The sequence below is a fragment of the Ixodes scapularis genome, unplaced genomic scaffold, assembly GCF_016920785.2.
Source record: "Ixodes scapularis isolate PalLabHiFi unplaced genomic scaffold, ASM1692078v2 PGA_scaffold4__175_contigs__length_147842914, whole genome shotgun sequence".
In the NCBI taxonomy this organism is placed as follows: Eukaryota; Metazoa; Arthropoda; class Arachnida; order Ixodida; family Ixodidae; genus Ixodes; species Ixodes scapularis.
Window position 1 is genome coordinate 34734214 of NW_024609879.1, and position 10636 is coordinate 34744849.

The window sequence follows — 10636 nt, forward strand, 5'->3', positions numbered from 1 at the left end:
CCAGTTGACACGAATAAAAGACAAGTTAATTTCATATTATTTTATATCACCAAAGCATTTGACAACTTATTTCAGAAACTACAATTGCACAATCAATTTCCATTTGTATATCTCCAGAGTTTTGTACTTGTTTTAAGAGTTCCTTGTTATTTCGCACGAACACTGTTCGTATTGTATACAGTATCTCTCACAGCTTTAGTTAGCGGACTGGCGTTCCTCAAAGATCAGTTATAGGTCCTCTTTTTTATTTTTATAAATATTATAGGGGGGGGGGGGGGGAGGGGTGTCGTCTGTTGAAATTTTTCAGATGCTCCGCCTTACTGCTTATATTAAAATGTTTAAAAACATTTATTCCCCAGAAGGCTGCAATATATTACAAGCTGATCGGTCATGTGTGCTTCTAAGGTGCAAATTAAATCAGTTGCTGATAAACCCTGGAAAAACAAAAGAGCTTTCGTTGTGCCGAAGCCATACTGCTGTTAAATACAGATATAATCTTCACAGAATGCAAGTGCAGCGAGTCTCCCTTGTGAGCGATATTTGCATGTACAAAGAGTGCATTAAATATATACAATCCGCATACAGCTACTGACATTAACAAATTAGAGAAGGCCTAGAGATTTGCATTGCGCTTCATATACAAGCAATATAAAAATAAACGAATCGGACTCCCCACTGTACGGAAGGGGTCAAACTGATTTGTTATCAACTAGGCGTCGTAGAGGTACTCGACAGTTATTACACTGTATGTATAATGATGACGTTAACAGAGACACTAGAAAGTATTTGACTCGTCGACAGGTTCATGCCACGAGAAAATTTCATAGTAGGACTACTGTTCTTTTCCTGTATCGCATTAACTCTTTTAATTTTTTTTAACGCACCATCGAGGAAAGTAATAGACAGTCTCAAGCACCATTAAAATTGATACCAGCTTATTAGTTTGTAAATTTTTTGAAATGTTGTTCGTGAAAAGGATTATTGTTGCTTTTCCGCTTATATTTCTACTGAGAAGTTTGGTGCATTTCCTTTGCTTTTTCAATACCTTCTTGTGCAATTAACTCGTTTAACCCTCCTGCCACAACCTCCAAAGGAGGTTGGCAATCAGCATAAAAATAAAATAAAATATTAAATATAAATTTATTGTGGGTAGCGCGATGATAATTATGGGAGTTGTTTCACTCTCGCATTTCAATTTTAGGAACCCTTATAGCTTGATTTATCTTTTCATTTCTTTAGTAGGGTCGCGTATGGAATTTGCAGCCATGATATGAAATTCGCTTTAAAAAAGCAATAGGCATGAATATTGGAAAAATCGTAAGGGTTCAGGCGAGCTGGTGCATATTAACCATGTTGAAACACCTGAGAATGGGGTAGAGAAGAAGCATCAAAGCGTAGAAGGGACAGAAAATAGACAGGACGACGTCGTCCTGTCTATTTTCTGTCCCTTCTACGTTTTGATGTTTCTTCTCTACCCCAGTCTCAGGTTATTTCAACATGATGTATATTGAACATGTTCAAAAAGAAATAATTCGTAGTGTGTAGGGCAGGTACTTAGAACGTCGAGTTTATTATAACTATGAAAATCTGCTAAAATGTTCTCTTTCACTTATGTATAAAAAAAGGAGGCCTGTAACTTTAGTTTTTACACATCAGCTTGAAAATAGCGCTAATCGCACGTCTCAAATCTTCTGTAAAGTAAATTTATAAAAAATTGCGCCGTTACCTGGCATTTTACATTATCCAATATTCCTTGCCCCTGCAACATTTACCCTCTTTCTCGAATCCAGACCCTTTACAGCAATGCACTGCGGATCTCAACATCCGTGTGCGAGCCTCAGAGTTCCTCCGCCTGTTGACGAATTCGCTCTTTATTTTTTTTTTTTTAATTTATATGCCGGTGTTTTGTACTATATTTATGTTAGCGTGTCTTCGATGTATTCCTGCTTATATTTGTTTCTTTTGGTGATTTTGCAGAAGTACACCAGACTGCAGACCGTCTTTTGGGGGGCACTTTAAATAAAATGAACATTGATATTAAAAACTGCATCAATAGCAAATAAATCAACAAGTTATACGTACTCCGGAATTAGCGATCTTTAGCAGCGAAACGAAAGGTTACGTTTCAACATTTCACTGCCAAGCGGATGTAATTTTCCAGAGTTATTAGCTGATATTTCTTATTGAATAAAGGTTACCTCCTACACAAACATGAAGCAGGAACTTATGTCAGTAAACATATTACAAAAATTATAAGGAAGTATTTTTGCATTTATGATATTTGATCATAATAACGATTCTATGTGAATTTATTCTTTGCTTCTTATTTTTCCCACTCTGTTAAAATGTACAGATAACCGAAAAACCATAGTTAAAAAAAGACGACCAAAAATTAGTTTTTTTTACAATGTATTTTCGTGTTCCTACTTGTGTGTACTAAAATAGCGTAAAAAAGTTTTAATATAGAGCTATTTCCCAAAATAAACGCGTTAAATTTAGGAAGATCATTTTTGCCATTATAGAGCCGATTCTTAGGCAAACGCAGCAGCCCGTCATTCAGAAACTCCTTTTTCATTTAAAAGCTGAAGTGTGTCTGAGACAGGACGTTACTGTATGTAATTATATCGGTAGATCTCACAATGTCCCTGCAGGGTCACCTACACTTTCAGGTGTTTGATGAGTGGTATCACCACGGGACTCCGAGCCATGTGGATTCGCCCGGCCACGTCTGGAGGCGCGTCGCTTTCCCGTGTCTGGGAAAGAGGGCCTCCTGGTGGTTGAGTTCAGCACGGGAAAGGTTGGACCCTTCGCCCCGGTCAGGATGGTTATGTTATGGCCCGGCCAGGATGATTCCGTTAGTCGTCTCTTCTTCTACTCTACCTCTCATATTTCACTTTTCCTCTCTTTTGTGTTCTTTCACCTTCTTTGGCGGCTAAGGCTAACCTTGGGCGGCAACATATCCTTTTATCTCAACCCCCACTACGGTAAAGCGTCTAAGCAAGTGTCATTGGTGTTACATATTCAGCGAAGCCTCTATTTTTTAGGATGAGTTACCCTTTCCCCTGTTGGGCGCGATGGGGACGGCACACAACAGATGCCAAAGTTTCTCCCATCTCTTATGGGTTCTAAGCGAGCTACAAAACCTGATCCGGCCTTGAAAATGGTACGGACCGAAGTAGTCCATAAAAACACAGGAGCTGCAGCCCAGTGAAGCATAACCCGCTTTCTGGAAATGCATTCAAAACAAAGTTGTAAACTGCTTGCTAAGCTCTTTCCATCTATAATTTCAAACACCTTAATACAATTAGTTATAACTTCAAGGCCAAGAAACTAGCATCTGGCGACCTGTTTGTTGAGGTTGAAAATGAAGCGCAGGGTGTTGTTTTTTTAGATTTAAAGAAGATCTCGGGCCACCAGGTATCCGTCACCCCAGTTCGCCCCTTGAACAGCTGTCGTGGCGTCATCTTAGAGGACTCCCTGCAGGAGTCAGCGAAGAGGAAATGTTGGAGGGCCTATCCGGGCTGGTCGCCGCGCGACCAATCTCCATACGCAGAGACGGACATGAGTGCCCATCGCAGCACCTAGTCCTCGATTTTGTTGCACCTTGCTGCCTGAGGGCATCAAGGCGGCTATATTTTCTGCAAGGGGCGCCCCTGCATACCGATCCCAAGACGAAGCTTCAGTTACCAACGATTATGTCACAGCTCTGTCACCAGTCGCGGAAAAACGGCGCGGGCGAAGTGCGGAGCAACGCATCATCCAGCTGACACGTGCGAGGGTACGCTTCTTAAATCTGTCAACTGCACTGGTGCCCACCCCACCTACTCTCGAACTTGTCCAAAGCTTCAAAAGGAAAAGAAAATCCCAGCGCTAAAGATTAAAGACAGTTTCACAAACCCTGAGGCATGGAAACAATTTTCCTTCCGCCAAGGACGCACTTATAACGTGGCGGCTACGGGGGGCAGAGCCGCCACTAAAGGCATCGGTAGGCACTCAGTACAGTTTTCTTGACTTAGATTGGCCAACCAGCCACCCAACCGGATGAATAGATGGACGGATGATAATGGCTATATCCTTTGCAACGGGCGGCAGCTTGCGCCGGCTAGCCTAACATTTCATCATCTTTTTTTTGTTACTTAGTATAAATTTCGTATTCACACAACCCTCCTCCGTTTTAAAGTGTTATCCTTGCTTATTTTTATCTGTATTTTCACCCCTCCCTAGGTCTTTTCCACCAATCTTCTAATCTTCTCTTAGTTCCCGCAATTCTTTCCCTATCCATTCTTCCGTCCATCTCCAAAAACCCCAGTGTCCCCTCCAAATTCCTAGTCATCGCCCCAAGAGGGTTGGACAAAGCCCCGTGCACATTAAAATTACATGTTCTATAGTTTCTTTTTTGCGGTTGGATACGTCTCACAGAGTATCTACTTCCTGCAATTTAGCCCTATATGTTTTCGTTCTTAGCACCACCGTTCTAGCTTCAAACAGCACTGAGAGATTTTGAGAAAATGAAAATCTCATTACAAATAACCAGTGCGGCTTTCGTCGCGGACGCTCTGCAGTGAATCACTGCGTCCTCCAGGTAACAAGGAGCGGCGAAGCATTCGTGCATAAATACCACTTCGTCTTTGTTGTCTTAGTCTTAGAAAAAACATACGACGCCACATGGAGGTTTGAAATACTTAAAGACCTTTAGAGATATTGTATACGAAGCCGAATTGTGAAGTGAATAGGATACTTTTTGACGGACAGTGCATTCCAGGTTTGATTCGGCTCTACTTTGTCAGACTCATATTAGTTCAAGAAATAGGAGTTCCTCAGTCTATTGTACAGAGAGAGAGGAGCAGCAAATAAAAACGCAAAAAGAGCTTTCCTCGAACTGTATTTATTTTCGAAGCCGGCTTCCCCCTGCAGGTAAAGAAACTTATGTTTCGAAAGCATGCAGTCACTCAGTCTTCTCGTCGTCAGCACTGCGATGTTAAACGGAGACAAACGGCACCCAGTTCGCGCACTTTATGTCTTACCTTAGCTATTCCTTGAGCCACAATGCCTTGGTCAACCGTTGCGTCAACCACACATAACGGAGGAGTGGTAAACCATTCGCCCGCAAAACCAAAAGCCGCTCTAAAAAAGCAAATCCGAGGCAGCCTCTTGGCTCATTTCAGTACGGTAACACGAAATTATGGCTTAGCCTTGTAGAGTAAAAGGAAGTTAAATCGCTTACCACCAGACGCAGGGTCAAGCAGAGTAGTCGCAAATAGCTAGGCTAGGTGGCGCTATATACACAGCATTGGTACCGCCCAGTTCATGTTCTACACAAATATTATTTTGTCGCGCCACCACTTCGCTTCGGAGACCTCTATCATACACACATGTAGACACATTATGCATACTGCAAGCATCAGCTGAACATACATATGCATGCATCGCACATACAAACATCAACGCAACAGTACACTGACCCGATATCTACTTTTTTTTTCTCTTTATTTAAAAGTTTTATATGTACATGATTAAAAAGATGACAGGCTTTTTCTTTTTTTTTTTCAACCAGAGAAACATGTCTTGCGTGGTTACAGTGTCGATCGGACAACGGCACGCACTCTCGGCTACGGATCCGACAAGGCTAGCACTCTGGGCTGTCGTTTCCTCACCATCCCCGATAGGTTTATGTCCTGAATGAGGTAAAGAGCGCATGTTCCACAGAAAAAAGCGGCTGCCGCCCGTCGAGGGTCATGGCGCTTCAATGTTCACCTCTCGAAGTGAGTTCTCGCTTTTGCAATCTTGCATTCAATTGCGACCAGCACTCTAAACCAGGTTGCTCCGTTACTTCAGTCAAAGAGCAGACGTACTTAAACCCGTAGACAAAATGCTGCCAGGCGGGCTTTCCTCTCTCCGCTACTTCTAAGTGGTCTGTCCTCGATCTCCATATTGCATGGAGGCGAAGGAGGCCTAGTACTTCCCACGCTCTGCTCTCTGGCCCCTCTCCGAACTTCAAAAATTTTGCCCGTTTCCATCCCACATACAAGTCGATCCTCAAGACCGCTCGGAGTTCTGCCCAAAAAAGTTCCGCATTGGTGCAATACAAAAACACATGTTGTAAAGTTTCCGGTGTCGGACACAATACACAATTTGTGGACCATGGTTCATAAAACCCCTTCTTGACCCGCCAGGTCTTGACAGGCAACACTCCAAAATGATAGCGCGCAAAAAAGTTTTTGGTACTTGTTTTGACGGGGTATCTTCGCAGCCGTTGAAAAACATCCAACTCGACATGGCTTCCATCCACCACGCGATATAACGGCGGCGGCGTAAGCAAGCCTAGGGTGTCCCAGTATAAAGTTTTCCTATTAACCTTCTTCAAGTACTCCTCCAAAAGCCGTGCTTTGAAAAACTCAATCGCTGCCGCTATTTCTTTATAAAACTTCAAAACACGCGAACAGGAGTTCCCGGTCTCACCCTCTACCCATGGCCTAAACAATCTCCCTCCCAGATTTTTAAAAGAAGAAACTATGAGTGGATCTTTTTGATCTCGAAAAAAAGGAAACGTCGAACTTTCAACTTAAGCTCAACGTTTACCGGACCTAGGCAGCCCTTCTTTTTGCTCAAAAACAAGTTATCTCGCCTCATGCGCTCAAAACACGAATCCCAGACAAAAGTGGCCAAGAAACGATGAGATTTAGCAATGTCCCTTTGTGAACATGGCATCACTTGTGCCGCGTACCATACGGTCGGAAAAAATACAGAGTTGAATATGAATGATCGGCTAAACAAAGACATCTGCCTGGCATGCCAGTCTTGAACTTTGCTTCTAAGGCGGTTAATGTTCACACCTCCGCGCCCAGCACTCAGTTGCTCCGCATCCAGGCTTACACCTAGGTAGTTCGACACACTTTCCGTCCAGGTGATTCCGAGGTATCGTTGTGGCTTCACATCTCAGTCTCCCAGCCACGGTCCGGCCGACTTGTCTGTGTTCATTTCAGCACCCGAGGCATCGCAGAAATCTGTGATGTGTCGGATCACTTCGCGTACTTGCGTTCTCGATGAACACACAACAGCTACGTCGTCTGCGTAGGCAAGCACTTTCAGGGACCCTGTCGACAAGGACAGCCCGCGAATGTTTGCGTCACCAATGATCGTCCTGCATAGTGGCTCTAGGTACAACGCGAATAGTATCGGCGACATAGGACATCCTAGTCGCACCGACCTAGTCACAGAAATGGGAGCTGTCATGTTCCCATTCACCAGCAATCGTGTTGTGATGCTCCGATAGCATATTTGTACGTACCGGAGCAAGCGTGAACCGATCCCGCAGTTCTCTAGTAGTCGGAAGAGGAAGGCGTGGCACACCCGGTCAAATGCCTTGCTGAGGTCTACCTGAAGCACTGCTAACGGGCACTGTAGCACCTGCGCCGCCTCGTACACCACTCGCATCGTGTGCAGATTGGTGCTGATGGTTCTGCCCTTGACTCCGTAGGTTTGATGTTCTCCGATGACGTCTCGGAGTCCCCATTCCAGACGCTTTGCTATGATTTTAGCTAGGATCTTATAATCACTGGTCATTAGACTTATTGGTCGGAAGTTACCAACTTCTGGAGTTCCTTCTGCCTTCTTCTTGGGAATCAGGACTGTGACTGCCTGACGCATGGAGGGTGGCAGAAGTTCTCGCTTGAGTATATCCGAAAAAACTTCTCGAAGGATCGGGCTCAGCAGTTCTACGTACGCCTTGTAGAAGGAGCTACCAAGTCTATCGATTCCCGGAGACTTGCCCGGGGTTAGATCCTTAATGGCCTTCTTTACTTCCGAGATCGTTATCTTCCGGTTCATTTGTTTTCTGACGGCTTCCGAGATCTTTGGGAGCGCTCCTTCGGATGTTGGGTGTACCTGATTTTCCTCCACACCTGTAAAAAGATTGGTGTAGGCGTGCAAAAATGCGTCTTCTATTTCGTTTTGTTGTGCTAGCTCATTCTCGCCAACCTGTAGCTTTTCGATCCTGTTGCGAGTAGCATGCAACCGCTCCTTTGTCTTGAATATCTTTTGCGGCTCTTCGTCCTTTTCCAAGAACAACGTTCTGCTGTGGATCATGGCTCCACGGTACTCCTTCTCTAAGAGCTCAAGAATACGGCCTTTGCACTCCCGGATATCTTGCGTAAAAACTCCAGGTGTCCGATTTTCTTCCGCTATCAGGGTTCGCAGCGTCTGTGTCAGGAAGCGCTTCTCCGTCTTCGCCCTTGTTGCCCTCTCTTGACTGTACCTGAAGGCTGCCAGCTTTATCTCTTCTTTAAGCTCCTCCCAGATTACTGCATCCATGACCATACCTTTGCTTCTGCTCTCGATCAGCTCCTTAATCTGAACGCGCAGTGGTTCGTCCTCGAGCAGACTTTCGTTCAGCTTCCAGCCGCTCCACCATGAGGACTTCTGGACTCGGGGGCCGGGTCTTCCCAAAGTTACCGTGACTAAGGCGTGGTCCGAGAAGGCTACAGGCCAAACTTCGAGCACCGACGATGCTGTTGGGAGGTCCCCAGAAAGATACACGCGATCTAGGCGTGCATGGCAGTCTCCCGGCCAGTGGGTGTATGCCGGATCTTCTGTTGATGCATATTCCTTGGCGTCTACAAGATCGAAATCTCGCAGTATCTTCCTTAGTTCAACCCTACTGGCGTCGGAACGTAAGCGCTTAGAACAGTCACGCTCAGACAGCACACAGTTGAAGTCACCCGCTAGCACCGTCTTGCACGGTGTGTCTACGTGTTGCAGCAGGTTCTTGAAAAAGTCTGTTCGATCAGCCGCCTCATTGGGAGCGTAGACCGACACAAATTTATGTAACTCCCCGTGATACAACGCTTCTACGCTGCAAACTCGTCCATTCCTGTCGATCTCCCATTCAGGGCAGACTGTGATTCCCCTTTTCTTGCGAATCATGATCGCCGTGCCCCCACTCTGTCTGCTTGCCTTCGACAGAAAGAAAGTGAAGTGTCGTTCTACAAACCGACTCATTCCTTGCACCTGGCTGTCTGTAGAAAGCTGGGTTTCTTGCAAGAACGCGACGTCTACCTTCCTTTGCAAGAGTGTGTTTAGCATCCACTGCTTTCTGATTGGGGCCACCAGGCCGACACAGTTAAAGGTAGCAAACTTGAGCGGTTGCATTGCGTACTATGGGAAGGGGGGGGGGGGGGTCTGGCTCAAGAGAAACGGACTTTGAGTTTGCACAGAAATGAGTAGCAAGGCGGACCCACCTGTTGAGGGGCTGTTCGTCGACGGTCTTCCTGCGGCGTGCGTAGGTTCGGATTGAATCGCTCCTTCTTCATCATCTGCGTTCGCCACTTGAACTCGGAGCGCGCTGTGAGGTTGCCCTCCGCAGCGTGCCCGCCCTGCCGCTGCTTCAACTCCTCGCCGGCTTCGTGCATGTCGGAATCGTAGTCATTGACGTGTCTTACGTTAGTGCCCTCCTTGTCGACTGTTTCCGCGACTTGGTTACCTGCACCGCTTGGCTGCTCTGGGTCTTGGTCTTGGGGGACAACCGCGACGTCATACCCTTTGCTAGACCCTTGTGAACTGGCTCGTTCCTCCGCGTCTTTTCCGTACTGTTCCCCTGGGGTGTTGACACCGTCTGCTGCGGAAACGGCGGCCTTTTCCCTACGCGCAGGAGCGGGTACCTCCGGCTCGGTTTCCCGTGCGGCATCCTCTGCTTCCTCCTCGTCTATCTCAAGGGTTGCACCATCTCCGGTCCCTGCTGCCTCTTGCGTGACGGCTGCGTAGCTCCTAACGCAGTTCTCACGTTCGTGCCCGATGCGATGACATCCGTCGCACCTTGGGACACGACACTCCCGTCGAATATGTCCTGTTCCCTTGCACTGGAGGCACAGTGGCGCGCGCCCCGCCACAACGACGAGGACCTTGCCGCCAGCAATCTTCAGCTGGTGTGGAAGGCGCTCCTGGATGACGCCCTCCTTCAGGCTTATCCGCACAAGCCTCGTTGTCGACTGGACGCCGGTGAAGCCTTCTGCCCTCCACTTTTCCCGTGAAATTTCTTGAGCCCTGCCGAAAGGCTCGAGGGCAATCTTCACAGATTCGTCGGACACGTGGAACGGGATCCAGTGAAGCTTCATACGGACGTCCGCGTTGTCTGGGTCTACGACGAGGCAGCGCTTGTCCTTGATGCAGAGCTCCTTAGCGTCGACCAGGCGCTGCTTGGTGTCCGCCGACTTCAGCGTGATGATCCACAGATGATTCATCTGGAATGCTCCGAAGGCTTCGATGTCCCCCATCACACCCAGACGTTGCATTTCAGCCTTGAAATCTCCTATCTTGTATGGCCTCCCGGTGATGTCGCAATGCAGCAACACAGAATTCCGTACGATAATTCCTGACGGCAACGTAGGCAGCACAATGCGATAGTCGCTATCAGTCGTTGAAACCAAAAAACCGCGGCGAGCCAGGGCCGTGGATAACGCTCCGGGGGAGCTCATGATTCCGCGTCCTTCTCGTGCGAGCACCGGAAGTGGAATGACCCGATATCTACTCCCGAGCTCTGCGTTTCCGTCTTTTATACTGGTCGTTTTGAACGTACGGAATGTTTCGTTGACCCCCTAAGCAATAAAACGTATTCCCAACATGTTGATTTTTTCCCAGCAAT

General features: G+C 46.7%; 1 protein-coding gene across 1 annotated transcript; it reads right to left on the bottom strand.

The window, feature by feature from the left end:
* Positions 1-9182: 9182 nt before the first annotated feature.
* Positions 9183-10331, bottom strand: LOC121837631. The gene has a single exon (XM_042293320.1). The coding sequence runs from the start codon at positions 10284-10286 to the stop codon at positions 9183-9185; it is 1104 nt and encodes a 367-aa protein (XP_042149254.1). The 5' UTR covers positions 10287-10331.
* Positions 10332-10636: the final 305 nt, after the last annotated feature.